Source organism: Octopus bimaculoides, chromosome 1 (genome assembly GCF_046866305.1).
Source record: "Octopus bimaculoides isolate indiv1 chromosome 1, ASM4686630v1, whole genome shotgun sequence".
Taxonomy (NCBI): Eukaryota; Metazoa; Mollusca; class Cephalopoda; order Octopoda; family Octopodidae; genus Octopus; species Octopus bimaculoides.
The window spans coordinates 57,953,325-57,972,365 of NC_142928.1; the positions used below are offsets into that span (position 1 = coordinate 57,953,325).

The 19,041-nt window shown below is 37.1% G+C and overlaps 2 protein-coding genes across 3 annotated transcripts in view; one reads left to right on the forward strand and one right to left on the reverse strand.

Moving 5' to 3' along the window:
* Nucleotides 1-19,041, reverse strand: part of LOC106869154 (leucine-rich repeat serine/threonine-protein kinase 2) — a 131,655-nt gene that overhangs the window by 96,653 nt on the left and 15,961 nt on the right. For both annotated transcript variants that reach the window (XM_014914760.3, XM_014914759.3), the window contains exons 2-3: nt 4,758-5,003; nt 3,583-3,674 (exon numbers count right to left, since the gene is read on the reverse strand). In XM_014914760.3, the coding sequence (XP_014770246.2) occupies nt 3,583-3,674; nt 4,758-4,986 (321 nt within the window). In that variant the 5' untranslated portion in view covers nt 4,987-5,003. The remainder of the gene's footprint in view (nt 1-3,582; nt 3,675-4,757; nt 5,004-19,041) is intronic.
* LOC149137555 (zinc finger BED domain-containing protein 5-like) lies at nt 9,683-10,674 on the forward strand. The gene is made up of 2 exons (XM_089352306.1): nt 9,683-9,941; nt 10,511-10,674. Exons 1-2 carry the CDS (start codon nt 9,683-9,685, stop codon nt 10,672-10,674), a joined length of 423 nt encoding a protein of 140 aa, XP_089208432.1.

Here is a 19,041-nt window from a genome sequence, read left to right on the forward strand (position 1 = left end):
GACCCCGGAAGGATGAAAGGCAAAGTCGACCTCGGCGGAATTTGAACTCAGAACGTAGCGGCAGACGAAATACTGCTAAGCATTTCGCTTGGCGTGCTAACGTTTCTGCCAGCTTGTCTCCTTTATTATTTTAGTATTTATTATTTTTCTGTAAAGCCCAGTACTTATTCAATTGATCTCTTTTGCTGAACCACTAAGTTACGGGGATGTAAACACGCCATCATCTGTTGTCAAGTAGTGGTGAGGCTCAAACACGGACACAAAGAAATGCACACAAACACACACACACAGACATACAGACACACACACTCAAACACACACATATCTACAATAGGTTTCTTTCAATTTCTGTTTACCAAATCCACTTACAAGGCTTAGGTTGGCCTGAGGCTACAGTAGAAGACACTTGCCCAAGGTACCATGCAGCGGGACTGAACCCAGAACCATGAGATTGGGAAGCAAGCTTCTTAAAACACAGCCATGCCTGCACCTATGTTTATGTATATATAGAGAGATATGTATGAATGCAGGCATGACTGTGTGGTCTAGTACCTTGTTCAATTCTACTGTATAGCATCTTGGGCAAGAGTATTCTACCATAATATCATAATTACAGATTAACAGTGGAATTTAGAAGACAGAAACTTCGTGGAAACCTATTGTATATTATGTGAGTGTATATGTGCATGAATGCGTGAACATATATGCATGTTTGTGTGCATTTATGTATGTATGCATGCATGCATATGTGCACATTTGGGTTTTTTTCTCTTCTTTAATTAGAGTTAATTTTGACCAGCTACATTTTTAGTAGGAATGTTGTGAAGAAAAGCATCTTGTTTTGTTTATTATCCTTACAAATTATTATTGTTCCAGATATCACAATCTCTTTCACTCTCCCCATACGTTTCCACTTCATTTCCTATACTTTCAGAAGAAGTACTGTCATCCAAAACTCAAAAACACTCTTTCTAAATACACTATAACAGCACAATAAAATGAGAAAACACAGTTTATTCAACCCAACTACAAACAACTAGAAACAACAAAATTAATAAAAGTAAATCAAGAGTTAAGGTAAAAGGCTTCCTCAAGGATTCAAAAGCCTAACTTCAAATCCCTGTGTACTGACACATTACACACTTTGATACTATGTGTTGATGTCAGCCTAGAATTGACCAATTAGAAATTTCACAATTCAAAGCATTTAAAGAAATATTTGAAAGTGGTAATAGTAGGATAGGCCCAACAGTGTACTGCTGGGCATATCTCTGTTTATGCTTGAAAGTTTATGGGGGTATCACTGGTTTATTAACATTCATGTATTAACTTGACATTGACCAGGTGCTCTATCAAGACTTCTTTATCAATTTTTCCAGCTAAGTGGACTGCAGCAGCATGAAGTAAAATATCTCTTTACTTCATACAAGGAGACAGGGCACTTAAGATCAAGAGCGGGCTTGCATAATAACTAGGCCATGCACTTTCTTAAAGAAATATTAACATGATTTTAAATAAAAAAAACAAAAATATTTTTGTGCATGCAGGGCTGTGTGGTAAGAAGCTTGCTTCATTTTCTTTCATCCATGTCTTTTTCTCATTTCTCGTTAATACACTTGTCCAGCCCTGGCTTCTTGTCATTCTATGTACAGCCCTTGTGGCTAATTTCAATGAAATAAAGAAGCTTGCTTCCCAACCATATGGATCTAGATTCAGTCTCATTGTGTGGCATCTTAGGCAAGTGTCTTCTACTATAATCTCAGGCTGACCAAAGCTTTGTCGGTGGATTTGGTAAATGAAACTGAAAGAAGCCTGTTGTATATATATATATTGTGTGTGTGTGTGTGTGTGTGTGTGTGTGTGTGTGTGTGTGTGTGTTCTGTCTGTCTATCTGTCCTGCACCACTCCATGACAACCAGTGTTTGGGTGTTTACATCCCCATAACTTAAAAGGTTGGTTAAAAGATACCAATAAAATAAGTATGCGGTTAAAAATATAAGACCAGGGGTCAATTAGTTCAACTAAAACCCTTCAAGGTGGTGCCCCAGAATGGCCACCGTCAAATGATTGAGACAAGTAAAAGACAAAAGATTTGTGTACAATACTCTCATTAAACTAATTAATACATCAGGTTACATACCACGTGAAGAAAATAGTAACAAATTTAAATATGTCACGCGTAATACTAGCAGAACACGTGGGAAGAACTTAAGACCAAGAGAAAATAAATAATAATAGAAAAAAAAAAATGCCCAAAATAAATATAAATCCTACACACCTGCTAAATTTATATTTATGTAATGGGTGTATACATTCTATTCATCTCTCTCTAACTCATGCATACATGCATGCACACTCACACAGACACAGACACATTCTCTCTCTCTCTCTCTCTCTCTTTCTCCCTCTCTCTCACATACACACACTAGAGAGAATTAGATATGTATAAAGATATCATTCGTGTATTATGTTTTACATGTGACAGTTATTAGAATGCAGCCAAATTGGTGCACCGCCTTAAAGAATTTTATTATTTTTCTGTAAAGCCCAGTGGTTATTCAATTGGTCTCTTTTGCCAAACCATTAAGTTACAGAGACATAAACACACCAACACCAGTTGTCAAATGGGAGTGAGGGAAAAACACAGACACAAAGAAACACACACACACACATACAATCAAATACACAAAGCTGCAGTAGGCTTCTTTTAGTTTCTGCTTACCAAATCTGCTTACAAGATGCTTACCCAAGGTGTCATGCAGTGAGACTGAACCTTGAACCATGAGGTTGGGAAGCAAACTTCTTACCACACGGCCATGCCTGCACCTATGTTTATGTATATATATATATAGAGAGATATGTATGAATGTAGGCATGACTGTGTGGTCTAGTAGCTTGTTCAATTCTACTGTATAGCATCTTGGGCAAGTGTTTTCTATCATAATTAAAGATTAATTCTGGAATTTAGAAGACAGAAACTTTATGGAAACCTATAGTATATCCATCCATCCATCCATCCATCCATCCATGCATGCATGCATGTATGTATGTATGTATGTATGTATGTATGTATGTATACACACACACACACACATACACACACACATTCAGTGTTTGCACATGAACATATGTGTGAGTCTATGCATGCAAACTCTTAATGATAACCCAGTAATTTATTAAGATATTTATAAGACATGATTTTTATCTAACTATAAAAGAGGCAAAGTGGCCAATTAAATAAGATATTAGATTATAAATGAGTATTTAGTTCAAGTCTATTATAGTGTTTTGTTTTGTTTCTAGTAGACCACATTATACTGCATTGCATCAGGAATGGTTACTAAATTAAAGGGAATTTTCTCTTTGAGCCACTTCAAACTAAGAGCCAAGTTCTGGTGACCTAAGGTATATTTAACTGGCACTCCAATGAACTGGAGCAACATGAAATAAAGTGACTTGCTCAAGAACATAACATGCAATCAGGAATCAAACTGATGACCTTACGATTATGAACTGAATACCCTAACCATGATCGTGAGCCACACACCTTCACAAGATATATTTACACTGGGTTCTAAATACCTGTTGTAGTTGATAATCTTTGATCCTTGATGTCATTAAAACACAAATGTTCTCAATCACACAGTTCTGCAGGTGCTGCTTTATTACCAGATCTGAAAGGTGTTAAAAAACATAGCAACAATTATATTTAAAGAGATTACATTGCAAAAACCATTTTTCGTCGAAATATCTTTTTATCTAAATTTTTCCATTTCATAAATTAAACAACTAAAACTTCATTAATTGATCATTTTCTATTTTATACTTTGGTCTGAAAGTAGAAGCTGTACCAAAATCCTTTGCTGGCCTTTCTAAAAGCAGAAAGACCAATGTGATTGATGTTCTTTTTAAACAATAGCAAAATGAAAAATGCAATAAAATATGGATAGGGAGGGATTTCTGAAGAGCTGACATTTAGGGGAGAAAAACATTTGAGCATGATAATTTTTGTAGGTGGAGAGGGAAATAGACAAAATACAGGCAAGCAGAGGAAAAGGGCCAATTGAATCAAGCAGATGGCAAAAGACTGATCAGCTCCCAGTAGAGAAGGCCACCATAATAGTAGTATTAAAGACAGTGTGAAGGGACATGTTATCGAATTAGAGGCTGGGGTGTGTTAAGTGACTTCAAGTCAGCCTTCTTTTGGAAGTGGTTAAAAGTGACCATATGTGTAGCAGCAGCACTGTCCCAATTAAGATAGCATTGATAAAATAGATTAGAATATTTAAATTGGATGGTAACACAAGAAAAGACAATCAGGATGCAACAAGAAAGAATAACAAGTGATCCCAAAAACACACACGCATGCGTGTGCACATATGCACGTGTGTGTGTGTGTGTGTGTGTGTGTGCATGCACATGCATGTATGTATGTCACCTTGATGTTTCCTGCTAACATTCATACTCAGTGCCTGAGATAAACATGGTAATATGATAATTTCATAGCTTGGCTAGCATGACATTGACACAGTTTGATAAAATCTGTTTAGTAGTGGTGCATTTATTGTAACAATAATGCAGTATTATCATAGGTTTACCATAACATACCCTGACATAAGAACATTGTTGACATTTGAGTGAAATGAAGCTAATAAAATTCAACATTAGAAGATACATAATTTAATACCTTCTTTCACAATGTATATAATTACTTCACTCATACTAATAAAGAGAAATTATGTAATTACATCACTTACCATTTGTCTTCAATTGCTCTTTGAATAAATTCAATAAAGCCTGTAAAATAATTTTAACAGAGAAATAGGGTTCATCTTGTTCCAACTGAGACAGACTCACAATTGCTGCTTGACATGTTTCCACAATGGTTTTCTCTGTACTATTTTTGTCCAACAAACAACTGCTGACATCACTGATGCTTACATGGCTAGGGAGGAAAATCTCCCTAGGCTCGCAGTGTACAATCATTCTAAGGCATTTAGTACCTGAAGGTGAAAAAACAAAACAAAAAGAAATCTTTATATTGTCACAAAGCCATGCATTTTGGGACAGGGCATAGTTAATTGAATCAACTCCTAGTATCATATTTTTACTTATAACATTGGCGCCAGACAGGTTAAAGGCAAAAATTACCTTGTAATGAATATACAAAGATATAACTAAATATTACAAGCATTTTTACCCAGCATTTTACTAATTCTGCCATCCATCCTTTTCTGAAGGTATGTTAGAAAAATTCTATAATTCCAGTCATAAGAGAAATCCCTTGCCTTTCTTTCTATCTTTTATTTTATTACTAAACTGAAGAGCAAAAGCCTTAACAATAGACTTTCAAAATTGCCTTTCCTTCATCATGAGACAAGTACTGCAATTGATGCTTAATTTTAGTTGTTGTAGGAAAAAACGAAATTTGAGAATGGAATTTTAGTATAAACCTCTAAAGAAAAGAGAGGATTACACAAAGCCATTTCTAAGTAAACCAAATTTGGGTGGCAGTGAATTCAAGTGAAGGACTGAATTTGAGTGGGAGACTGAATATTGGGTGGAAGACTGAATTTGTTGCTTGGTTGGACATCATCATCTGGTCTTTGAGTACCTTTACTGGAGCCCTCACCTCTGCAAGTATTCAAGTCAAGTCTCCAATTTGAGAATGTGCCTTCTTTCTCACAGTGAGTCTTAGAGTACATGCAAGAATCATGAGCACTTCATACCAAGCTAACAAAAAATGCAAGCTTTCTCTCATAAAGTAGTAGAAATTTCACTTTAATACTATAAATCCACTTTGACTAAAAGACAAAAAATGTTGACAAATGCAGGAAAGAATTGTAGGGAAAGAATTCTAGAGAGTTGACCACTAACTCCAAGGATTAGGAACCAGTACAGTGGTCAGTTGGATAGTTATTTCATTTGATACAAATATACTATGCACAACCTCTCCATACAGTTATTCTTTCCATTCCTCACTTTCTCTAATTCATATATTCTCAGTGCTATCTCCAACTGGTTTGAAACACTCTCTCCCCCTCCCCTCTCCCTCTCTCCCATCCCCCTCTCTCTCTCCCTCTCTTTCTCTCATTAAATACATGTATTTAATGAATATGTTTAATACAATTTAATGACAAGCTATACAATATATAAATTTCAGTGTAAACATAAAAGTTGTAAACTTCATGACTCAAACTGTTATATTAGATACACATTGGACTCAAAACTGTTACGTTGGGGACAGTACACCCTTTTTCATTGGTTGGTCACATATTTACAACAAAGAGCCATCACAACTCATTATAACATTGTGCACAAAATTAAATTAGATAGAAAAACATTAGTTGGCACCACTACAATATTATATAGAATTCCTTGGAAAATTACATTAACCATGGAACCTTTACCAATAACAAAATACAAACAAAAAATCAATGCACAAATACATTACATACAAAATAAATTATGAAATCAACCAGAACTTAACCACTGTGTAATTCTTAATATGTTGTTGATGATTTTATCAGTTAAAACAGTATTCTCAAGATCCTTTTATAACCAATTGCAATGGGTGAAAACAATACACCATTATTACCCTCACTTCAATGAGATTGTGATGGATTTAGAAACAGACTAATGGTTTTAGAAACAATTCAGTTTCAAAATAAACATAAAGGACTGATATGGAAATAAGAAAAAAATTTGATAAAAATGATCAATCTTGAACAGACATGTTTGAAAGAAAAGCTGTTCCTGCACTGAATATTAGTTAGGTACAGTATAGTTATGTAATACAATTAACTGTTAAATTACCCAATCACTAACCAAAGACCAACCAAACAAAAGAGTTTTCTCTCCCATCTAGGGCAACCTGTGTATGATCCATGATGGTCTAATTTCTATATTCATAATAACACCTATATCTAGAAACTTTTTCTACTGGACAACATAGAAATAAGGCCTCATGCAGATCAGCCTGTCTCTCAGCTTCAAGTGATTTGGCCTGCTGTTTCTTGTTCTTTGTTGCACATGTTTCTTTCCTGACAATGCTTTTGTTGAAGAATCAGCTGACTTACTATTGTTTAATGTTGTGAAAATTTTGACATCTATGAGATCAACTTAAAACAAGTTAGTGAATAAACACACTCCTCTTTTGTTGAGAAGCATCTACTGGTGAAAAGTAAAAGAGTGATCCCAGAAAGAGAGAAGAAAACAAATAAATCACATTTTTATGTAGGTGTATCTATTCTAAAAGCTTCCAGGAAAAAATTGATTGCAAACAAGAGGTGTAGATGTCTATCAGATTGTTTTGAATTGTTTGAAAGAGCAAGAAATAAGCACCAAAATTTTAGTTTTAATCACAACAGATTGAACACCAAGTATGGAAGGGATACATCAAAACGTCAATGTTTTTTTTTTTTCTTAGAGAGCACAAAGACTATGTGTGTGTATATATGTCACAGATAGCAGATGTGTACTTGTGTTGATTGACACACCATGACAGTCATTATATGTGTGTGTATTCTGTATGTGTGTAACTATGTTGACCTCCTGAAAAAATTGTATTTACTTGTTTTCATTAATAAATAGAGGTCCAAATGTCACAAAAATTTGTACTGCACTGCCAAAGTTAAGTATGAAAATAAGTATGCAAAAAAAAAAAAGATAAAATATACTATTTCTGAGATATTTTGAGTACACACAAACATCCCTAGAGTTTTAGTATTATTAAGATTTAATGCTTTGAATTCACTTCTAGATAAGTATAAAAACAAAAACATTAGGATTCAGTATTATACTGATTTTTGGATTAATGTATTTGTGCAAATTTATTTCAATAAATTTTATCAAAATATTACACAAAGTTATCTGACCAAAGTCTTCAATCTTGAATTAAAATAAAAGCCATGACTTATGAACAAGACGAAAACAGAATTTCAGATAATATTTCAAACAAAAAATCACATTTAGTAAGAAAACAATAAGCAAAATTCATACTTTCTTGCATACATTTTTTTGTTAATAGCAAATCATGCAACTCCAATATTATTATTTTCTTTTTTAGTTAAAATGGTTCTCTAGATTGAAAAGATCCTGACCCCTTCCCTAAAGTGGTATGTCATTACTTTCTGCAGGTCCAAGAGAATTTGAACTCAGTACTGCAAACCAGGTTTCTAGTACTACAGTACTATTATAATGGTGGTTACACTATTTTAGACTAGATTAACTCAGCTATCCAGCATCTTAAATATCAGACACAATGCAGCAGTGACAAGGTGCAAATTACTAATCTCTATGCTAACAGTCCAGTCATGTATGAACTCTGCCTTCAATATTTTTTTGTGGGAGTGGGAGAGTTAAGTAGAGTGAATGCTATTAGATATCTTGACCAGGTACAGCTTAGAACGTAGCTTCCCAAAGTGGGCGATTTCAATTTAAAGGTGGGTGATGGGCAAATTTCTAGAAAATAGTGGGCAATTTGAGATTTTGGTGGGTGATATGAACATTTTGTGGGTGACAATGAATTTTTAGAAATTAAGTCTGCATTTACTGATATCTAGGCATGCCTAGAATAAGGATGCACTTTTACCGATTTGACTACTTGCATGTATTAAAAAAGTGGACTTGTTTATCGATCATATATTTTTGTTGCAGTCATTGACATGGTTGTCATGCGTGCTAAAAATAGCAGCCAAATAGGCCAAGGCCTTAAATCACACTCCACTACAAATTTTTTTTTTTTTTTTTGCATTATCGTGTGAAGTCCCATATATAGAATTCAAATTCACAAAGATTTTCTGAAAACTCTGAAAAATAAAAAAAGTTATGAGGGGTTATATGTCATGAAATTCTGTGGTTTCATATCAAAACACAAGTGCTATTTTCAGGATGTTGACAAAATGTGCAGTCACGCACAAAATGACAGCTTTGAAATCGTGTTTCTTGACTGGGTGAAAATGATCAAATTTTAAACCTCTATAACATTTTAAAAACATTTTTTCTGGAAAAAGTTGAATAACTCCAGCAATTTAGCTTGGGAAGGTATATTAATGTGCCAAATTCAAAAATTTTCAATAAACTTTAATTTTTGAAATGCAAGCAGCCAAACAAACTAGATCCATATTTGTTCCTGTAAAGACGTGTCATCTGACTCTGCTCTGTTGACTTCTTCTCTTTGGGAATACCATACTGCTTTTCTGACGCCGTCTGTAGAAATTCGTTTTCACATTTTCACTTTACTGATGCCTGCAGTCAAGAAATTCGTCATCAGTACAGTAGTGATTATTTATTCCCTCTCCTCAAAACTGTCAGTTATCAATGTGTCTTTGCCATCAAACATTGACCAACGAAGCAATGAAACCTTCATGCATGAAGTATCACTTTGATTCAAAGCATTCTGACAAGAAGCCATTATCATACTTTTTGCAAATGAGCTTTCAAAAAGCAAATACAAACATTCAACACACTACTCCAAGAAACTAGTAAACAGGAGAATGATAGGTTGATTGCATCGTACAACATTGCATTGTTTGTTGCTAAGTCTGGGAAGTCTCACACAATTGGAAAAAACATTACTTCACCCAGTTATCGAAGAGGTTTTGTCAACTGTTATGCACAAAAATCCTGATAACAGAAGATCCCACTTAGTAATAATACAATTTCTCAACACATCAATGAAATGGCCAACAATGTCAAACATCAGCTCATTAATATTCTCCAGCATTCTGAATTTTCTATACAACTGGATGAATCAACTGTTGTGGGCAATCAATGTTTGATGATGGTATATGTTCAGTATTTCAGCGAAGACCTTCAACCTTGTGAGGAAATGCTGTTTACAGAGAAATTGATGCTTGATTCAAAAGGTGCAGCTATGTTTCACACTCTTAAATCATTCCTTTTTGAACATAATATCCCACTTAGTAATATACTTGCCTGTGCGTCTGATGAAGCCCCTTTGATGATAGGAAGATACAGAGGATTTTCATCTTTCCTAAAGCGTGAAATTTCACACCAGATACTAACTGTTCATTGCTTGGCACACCGGCAGCATTTAGTGCAAAAAATATGAACAGTAGATTGAATGATGCACTAAAGTTAGTTATCAAGACCATGAGAAAATTGAAGTCCAGTCCCTTGTCTGATCGAATTTTCCATCAACTCTGTCTGAGAAATGATGAAGACCATACTAAACTCTTATACCAAAGTGTGGTGGTTGTCAAAAGGAAACTGTGTTTTATGCATTGTTGAACTGTTTTATATAATATATTTTTCTTTGAAGATACTCCACTATCTACTTCATTGATGACTGCAAGGTATGATGTCTTTTTTCTTTGTGATATATTCACAAAATTAAATGATTTGAATAAGTTATTGCAAGGAAACAGAAAAACTCTCATTGATTGTAAATCATTTATCACTACTTCCATTTCAAAATTGGTGTTGTTTAAGACTAACATTTAAAAATATCAATTCCATCAATTTCCACAACTTGATTCTTTGAAAGATGAATTGGTTGATGAGGATTTAACTATATGTTGCAACTATTTACAATCATTGCATGATAACATGGTGGAGCGATTTCAAGGTGTTATTGTGCTGAATATTCCAAATTGGTATAACAATCTGTTTGAGATCGACGCAGTTGATTACGAGGATGATGTTCATTAAAAAGTTCTATTCTTTTCCTTTATAACACAATCATTAATTATTTTTGCATCAGTAGTTCTTATCAATGGTTCATCTAGGGAAAATGAAAATCAGTGTAAAAGAAAGCACAAGTTTCCAGAAGTTAATCTGTATGCATAACATAGAGTTAATGCTAGAATTTTATTCCCACTAATGGTAAAACTAAACCCACAATAAGGGATTTGTAAACAACTGCATATTTAATCCAAATGGCACTAACAGGGTAATGAGTCTACGATAAAGTGTGTGTGTCAAATGATACAAGGCGGGTGGGTCCTAGGAGATTTTGTGTTGGGCAGGGTTGTGTTGGGGTTTTTGACACAGGTAGGCGATGGAGCATTTTTTGGCCGATAGGTGGGCAATATTGCGATTTGACACAAAAAGTTTGGGAAACACTGGCTTAGAACCATTGCAGCAATACAATTTAATCACTCCATGTCCTTATTTGGTCAATATAACAATGAATATCGAAAGATTTCCTAGTTTAAGGCATGTTAATACTGCTTCAGCTTATCAAATAATTTCAAGGACAAATTATCAAGCAAAAACAGAAAGCATTTAAAATATATCTAATAAAAATATGATAAAAACTTTTGTAATTTAAAATAGAGTAATAAAAAAATACTTTCTATCTGGTTCAAAGTTAGTTGTTGATGGTAGTAATTTCTGTGCTTAGTGCAAATGTTTTATAATAATAAATGTGATATTCTGTCTGTCTGTCTGTCCAGGACTCCTATATCTCAGTCTACAGTTGCTCTACACAGATATATTATACCACTTGAAATCAGGATGATCCCAGGATTGAAAATCTGCCCTTCATTTGGTTCTTGAACATCCAGCATTGGGATCAGGCCTGGATGACGATTTGTTATATGCTAACAGTTGAAAATTCAAATTTTAAGAGAACTCCAAAAATTTGTCAACTTACAAATTAAAGTAATACCATAAATGCTTCATTATTATTGTTCTCTTTAGTTTTGGGCAACAGGCCTAGTTAGCCCTCTGCAGGAGCTAGCTTAAAGGTCCACATGGAGTGTGGCTTATAAGCTAGTTTATAATAAGGATGTGGTTATTCTTAGCTGCAAACAGTATAAGAGCAAGTGGACTGAGAAATTAAGAAAGTAGACTCCAAGGAAATTCATGCCAGCCATCTTTTTATGACAAAGACTCCTACCTAAAGTGTTAGGGTTCTCTTCTTTTTCATAGCAAACTAATTTATTCCATTTTGGAGAACCCTGGGGAAAAATAAAATATTGTCAGAAAAAAAGATTATCCATATCTAACGAAAATTTATCTAATGAACTATATAAATTAACTGGCTGTGTGGTAAGTAGCTTGCTTACCAACCACATGGTTCCGGGTTCAGTCCCACTGTGTGGCATCTTGGGCAAGTGTCTTCTACTATAGCCTCGGGCTGACCAAAGCCTTGTGAGTGGATTTGGTAGACGGAAACTGAAAGAAGCCCGTCGTATATATGTATATATATATATATATATATATATATATATAAATGTATGTGTGCTTGTGTGTCTGTGTTTGTCCCCCCACCATCGCTTGACAACCGATGCTGGTGTCTACGTCCCCGTAACTTAGCGGTTCGGCAAAAAGAGACCGATAGAATAAGTACCAGGCTTACTATGAATAAGTTCTGGGGTCGATTTTCTCGACTAAAGGCGGTGCTCCAGCATGGCCGCAGTCAAATGACTGAAACAAGTAAAAGAGTAAAAGAGTAAAAGAGATAAAAAGGATATAACATAGCAACCATGAATGTCATCATTATCATCATCAGTATCATCATCAAACTACCTGTTTTGTTGAAAACAGAACAGTAAGTACTTTTTATAATTCAGAAAATCAAACTAGCAACAGGTAATAAACACACCCATTACAGCAGTTTTAAAAGAACTGGGTTTTTTCTTTATTTGATTTGGAAAGCAGATATGTCATGCTGATATATGAGCAAGATTCTGAAAATGTTGAGTCACATAACAGCCTTCATAGCTTGTAATGTAGACTGCTCTACTATTCGGCCTCATAGATACTCGGCCTTGCTAAGGATTAAAATAGCATAGTTTTTTTAATTATTTTACTTGTTGCAGTCATGTGACTGTGGCCATGCTGGAACACCACATTTCATTGAACAAATCGACCAGAGGATTTACTCTTTGTTAACCTAGTATTTATTCTATCAGTATCTTTTGTTGAACCGCTAAGTTAAGGGAACGCAAACACAACAACATCGGTTGTCACGCAATGGTGACAAACACACACACACACACACATACACAAACACACACACACAAATATACACATATATACGACAAATAGATAGATAGATAGATCCATATCATCATCATCATCGTTTAACGTCTGCTTTCCATGCTAGCATGGGTTGGACGATTTGACTGAGGACTGGTGAAACCGGATGGCAACACCAGGCTCCAGTCTGATTTGGCAGAGTTTCTACAGCTGGATGCCCTTCCTAACGCCAACCACTCAGAGAGTGTAGTGGGTGTTTTTACGTGTCACCCGCACGAAAACGGCCACGCTCGAAATGGTGTCTTTTATGTGCCACCCGCACAAGCCAGTCCAGGGGCACTGGCAACGATCTCGCTCGAAAATCCTACAGGATCCAGTCAGGCGGTACTGGCAACGGCCACGCTCAAAATGGTGCATCTCATGTGCCACCCGCACAAGAACCAGTCCAGGGGCACTGGCAACGATCTTACTTGGCTTGCCGGGTCTTCTCACGCACAGCACATTTCCAAAGGTCTCGGTCAGTAGTCATCGCCTCGGTGAGGCCCAATGTACGAAGGTCTTGCCTCACCACCTCAGCCCAGGTCTTCCTGGGCCTACCTCTTCCACGGGTTCCCTCAACTGTTAGGGTGTGGCACTTTTTCACGCAGCTATACTCCTCCATTCTCACCACATGTCCATACCAGCGCAATCGTCTCTCTTGCACGCCACAACTGATGCTTCTAATGTTCAGCTTTTCTCTCAAGATACTTACACTCTGACGGGTATTCACATTGACATTACACATCCAACGGAGCATACTGGCTTCATTCCTTGCGAGCTTACGTATGTCCTCAGCAGTTACAGCCCATGTTTCACTGCCATGTAGCATGGTTGTTCGTACGCATGCGTCATACAGTCTGCCTTTTACTCTGAGTGAGAGTCCCTTTGTCGCCAGCAGGGGTAAGAGCTCTCTAAACTTTGCCCAGGCTATTCTTATTCTTGCAGCTACACTTTCAGCGCACCCACCCCCACTACTAACTTGGTCGCCCAGATAGCGGAAGCTATCGACTACCTCTAGTTTTTCACCCTGGAATGAGATAGAAGTTGTTTCCTGTTTGTTTGCAGTCTTTATTGCACCTGAACATCTGCCACAAACAAAAACTAACTTGCTAGTTAACCTGCCTTTGATGTTGCTGCACCTCTTATGTGTCCATAGCTTGCACCGGGTACATCTTATAGAGTTACTACCTACTCCTTTTCTACATACTGAGCAGGGCCATCTACCTGAAGGGGTTTGTGTTTTATCTACCTTCCTACTTATTAGGATTTTGGTTTTAGCTAGGTTGACTCTAAGGCCCTTCAATTCTAGACCTTGCTTCCACACCTGAAACTTCTCCTCTAGTTCTGATAGTGACTCCGCAATTAGGGCAAGGTCATCAGCATAGAGGAGCTCCCAGGGGCAACCTGTCTTGAACTCCTCTGTGATTGCCTGGAGGACTATGGTAAATAAGAGGGGGCTGAGGACGGAACCTTGGTGGACCCCTACCTCTACCCGGAATTCATTGCTGTACTCATTTCCAACCCTCACCTTACTGGCAGCATCTCTGTACATGGCTCGCACAGCTCTCACTAACCATTCTTCTATCCCAAGTTTCCTCATTGACCACCAGATAAGGGATCGGGGGACCCTGTCAAAGGCTTTCTCCATGTCAACGAAAGCCAGGTACAGAGGTTTATCCTTAGCTAGGTATTTCTCCTGCAACTGTCTCACTAGAAATAAGGCATCAGTAGTGCTTTTACCTGGCACGAACCCAAACTGCATCTCATCTAAATTGATTCGCTCCCTAATAAGTTGGGCTATGACCCTCTCTGTAACTTTCATAACCTGATCTAACAGCTTGATGCCTCTGTAATTATTTGTATCTAAAGCGTCACCTTTACCTTTGTAGCAGTTGACTATGATGCTGCTACACCAGTCATTGGGTATGACTCCTTTGTGTATCACCTGGTTCATAATACGGGTGACTAGGCTATAGCCAACACTGCCAGATATTTTGAGCATCTCTGCAGTGATTCCTGATGGGCCGGTGGCTTTCCCGGTCTTCATACTCTTAATTGCTTTATCTACCCTGGTACTATCAACTCGGATAGCTGGTCCCTCTATTGGGTCGACATATGGCAGGCTCTCTTTCTCCCATTCATTCTCTTTATTAAGCAATCTATCGTAGTGGCATCTCCAGACCTCTTTCTTTGCATCCTCATTTAATGCAAGCGTACCATCATCCATGCGAACACATTTCTCTCCTACAACATCGCTATTCTCTCTCCTACACTGTCTTGCAACACGAAATACCTCGAGTCTTTGGTCCTCACGGCGCAGAACATTGGCAAATCTTTCCTTATCTGCTTCCCCTCTGGCTAAATAAACCTGTCGCCTAGCCTCCCTTCTGGCACATTGGTACAATTCCCTGCTACCACCGTTCTTCCAGTCCTTCCAAGCCTGTTTCTTTTGTCTAATAGCCCTGTCTACCTCCTTGTTCCACCACCACGTTACTCTGGGTCGGGAGGGGACCTTACACCACCCACAAATCTGGTCGGTGGCTTTCAACAGGTTGTCCTGCAGAAATCTCCAATTGTCTTCCACGTTGTATGATGCTATATCCCCTTCTATTTCGTTAAATGCTTCAAGTAACTTGTCTCTAAGTCTCTGTCCGTTTCCAGGGTCTTTAAGCTTCCACACCCTTCTCCTCCAAGCCTGTCTAATTCTGGGCACCCATTTTGCCTTGATCCCAAAGTCGCTAACTACTAATCTATGTTGTGGGGTACATTCTTTGCCAGGGTAGGTTTTGGCATTTATAAGCCGCCCTCTTTCCCTATTTCTGGCGAGGATGTAGTCGATTTGGCTAGAGTGTCTGCCGGAGCGGTAGGTGACTAGGTGACTGGCAGGTTTCCTGAAGTTGGTATTGCAGACCATAAGATCGGTTGCATCACAGAACTCCAGCAGTCTGGTTCCCTCCTCGTTGCGGGAACCGAAGCCATAGCCTCCATGTATGCCATGGAAGCCTCCAGCACGACGTCCGACATGACCGTTGAAGTCTCCAGCCACAAAGAGAAGGTCCCTGTCACTCGTCGACGAGGTAGTTTGCAAGAGGGTGTCATAGAATTGGTCTTTCAGACCATCTGGTAGCCCCGGTTGAGGTGCATAGGCTGAGATGACAGTAGCTAATCTATGATGAAGCACTAGTCTGATCTTAAGTACTCTGTCACTTACTCTAACGACCTCGATTACCTTATCCACCCATTTCTCCGCTAGAAGTATTCCTACGCCCCCGACCCCGTCAGTGTTCCCTGCCCAGAAAATCTTGTACCTGTGTTCTTTGCCTGTGAGGAACCTCGCAGAACCTCCTCTCCATCTTACTTCCTGGATGCAGCACATATCTACGCGTCTCCGTTCAAGCATCTCAACAATTTCACCAGATCTACCTTTCAGCGTGCCGACGTTGAGAGTGCCAATCCTAACAGTATGGGTGTTGGGGGTGTGGGCCTGTAGCCTGGGAAAAGCAGTGTCGTGTACCTGAAAAGAAAACTTGCAATTGGAAGAATTCATAAGCAAAACAGTACCTACAACCTGCAAACATTTCTCAAACTTAATGCGCTACCCAAAGGTAGGGGAGAGGATGGCCAAGGCCACTAGATGGGTTCCCGGAGACAGCCGAGGTTGACAGGATGACAGAGGAATGAACTTCCGGTGGAGGGGGTGGGAGGGCGGGTTACCGTCAGCGAGTAGATAGGGCTCTTAATTGTAGATTTTAAATATTTGAGAGACAACAATGCATAAATCGTAATTTTTAAAAGAGCAATGAATTCTAGGTGAATAGAATATAACGTAGCATGAATTTAGGAAGCTTAGAAAATGAATAAGTATGAATTTAAGACAACAACTGAATTCAATTGAATTTCATGGAGAGAAACAAGATAAATAATAGAGGGCAAACTAAAGCGCAAAGGTATGAGATGTTTGAGGCCGTAAATAAATAAAAATCTCTATCTTATCTGCATCTTGGAGATTTCGTCGTAGTATGTCAGCGAGATAATTTAGAATGGATTTCTCATTTATATATAGCCAGAACCTGAAGACCTTAAGGAAAAACTACGAGAGAGAGAGAGAGGATGGAGGGGTAGACAGAGGCATGGTGGGAGAAAAGATCATCATCATCATATATATATATATATATATATATATATAAAGAGAGAGAGAGAGAGGGGGGACCAGTCAAGCAGCACATCACGCTGTAATTCTTGGGCTGAGAAATCAACACTTAAAAGCCATAATTTTAAGGAGCGATAAGAATTTTTGAATAAAGGAAAATGGGTAGGGGTGAGTAGGTACCGTCAGCGAGTAGATAGGGCTCTTAATTGTAGATTTTAAATATTTGAGAGACAACAATGCATAAATCGTAATTTTTAAAAGAGCAATGAATTCTAGGTGAATAGAATATAACGTAGCATGAATTTAGGAAGCTTAGAAAATGAATAAGTATGAATTTAAGACAACAACTGAATTCAATTGAATTTCATGGAGAGAAACAAGATAAATAATAGAGGGCAAACTAAAGCGCGAAGGTATGAGATGTTTGAGGCCGTAAATAAATAAAAATCTCTATCTTATCTGCATCTTGGAGATTTCGTCGTAGTATGTCAGCGAGATAATTTAGAATGGATTTCTCATTTATATATAGCCAGAACCTGAAGACCTTAAGGAAAAACTACGAGAGAGAGAGAGAGAGAGAGGATGGAGGGGTAGACAGAGGCATGGCGGGAGAAAAGATCATCATATATATATATATATATATATATATATATATATATATATATAAAGAGAGAGAGAGAGGGGGGGGCCAGTCAAGCAGCACATCACGCTGTAATTCTTGGGCTGAGAAATCAACACTTAAAAGCCATAATTTTAAGGAGCGATAAGAATTTTTGAATAAAGGAAAATGGGTAGGGGTGGGTAGGTACCGACAGCGAGTAGATAGGGCTCTTAATTGTAGATTTTAAATATTTGAGAGACAACAATGCATAAATCATAATTTTTAAAAGAGCAATGAATTCTAGGTGAATAGAATATAACGTAGCATGAATTTAGGAAGCTTAGAAAATGAATAAATATGAATTTAAGACAACTGAATTCAATTGAATTTCATGGAGAGAAACAAGATAAATAATAGAGGGCAAACTAAAGCGCGAAGGTATGAGATGTTTGAGGCCGTAAATAAATAAAAATCTCTATTTTATCTGCATCTTGGAGATTTCGTCGTAGTATGTCAGCGAGATAATTTAGAATGGATTTCTCATTTATATATAGCCAGAACCTGAAGACCTTAAGGAAAAACTACGAGAGAGAGAGAGAGAGAGAGAGGATGGAGGGGTAGACAGAGGCATGGCGGGAGAAAAGATCATCATCATCATCATATATATATATATATATATATATATATATATATATATATATATATATATATATATATATATAAAGAGAGAGAGAAAGGGGGGACCAGTCAAGCAGCACATCACGCTGTAATTCTTGGGCTGAGAAATCAACACTTAAAAGCCATAATTTTAAGGAGCGATAAGAATTTTTGAATAAAGGAAAATGGGTAGGGGTGGGTAGGTACCGACAGCGAGTAGATAGGGCTCTTAATTGTAGATTTTAAATATTTGAGAGACAACAATGCATAAATCGTAATTTTTAAAAGAGCAATGAATTCTAGGTGAATAGAATATAACGTAGCATGAATTTAGGAAGCTTAGAAAATGAATAAGTATGAATTTAAGACAACAACTGAATTCAATTGAATTTCATGGAGAGAAACAAGATAAATAATAGAGGGCAAACTAAAGCGCGAAGGTATGAGATGTTTGAGGCCGTAAATAAATAAAAAATCTCTATCTTATCTGCATCTTGGAGATTTCGTCGTAGTATGTCAGCGATATATATATATATATATATATATATATATATATATATATATCCATATATACATATATATATATATATATATATATATATATATATATACAAGAAATGAGGGCAGGGAATCGTCAATTAAT

Bases quoted from the DNA above. Each gene is read 5' to 3' on its own strand.
- LOC149137555 (XM_089352306.1), top strand. From the start codon at position 9,683: ATGGCCAACAATGTCAAACATCAGCTCATTAATATTCTCCAGCATTCT. The intron at 9,942-10,510 runs GTGCGTCTGATG...ATTCTTTGAAAG, and splicing joins ACTTAGTAATATACTTGCCT to ATGAATTGGTTGATGAGGAT.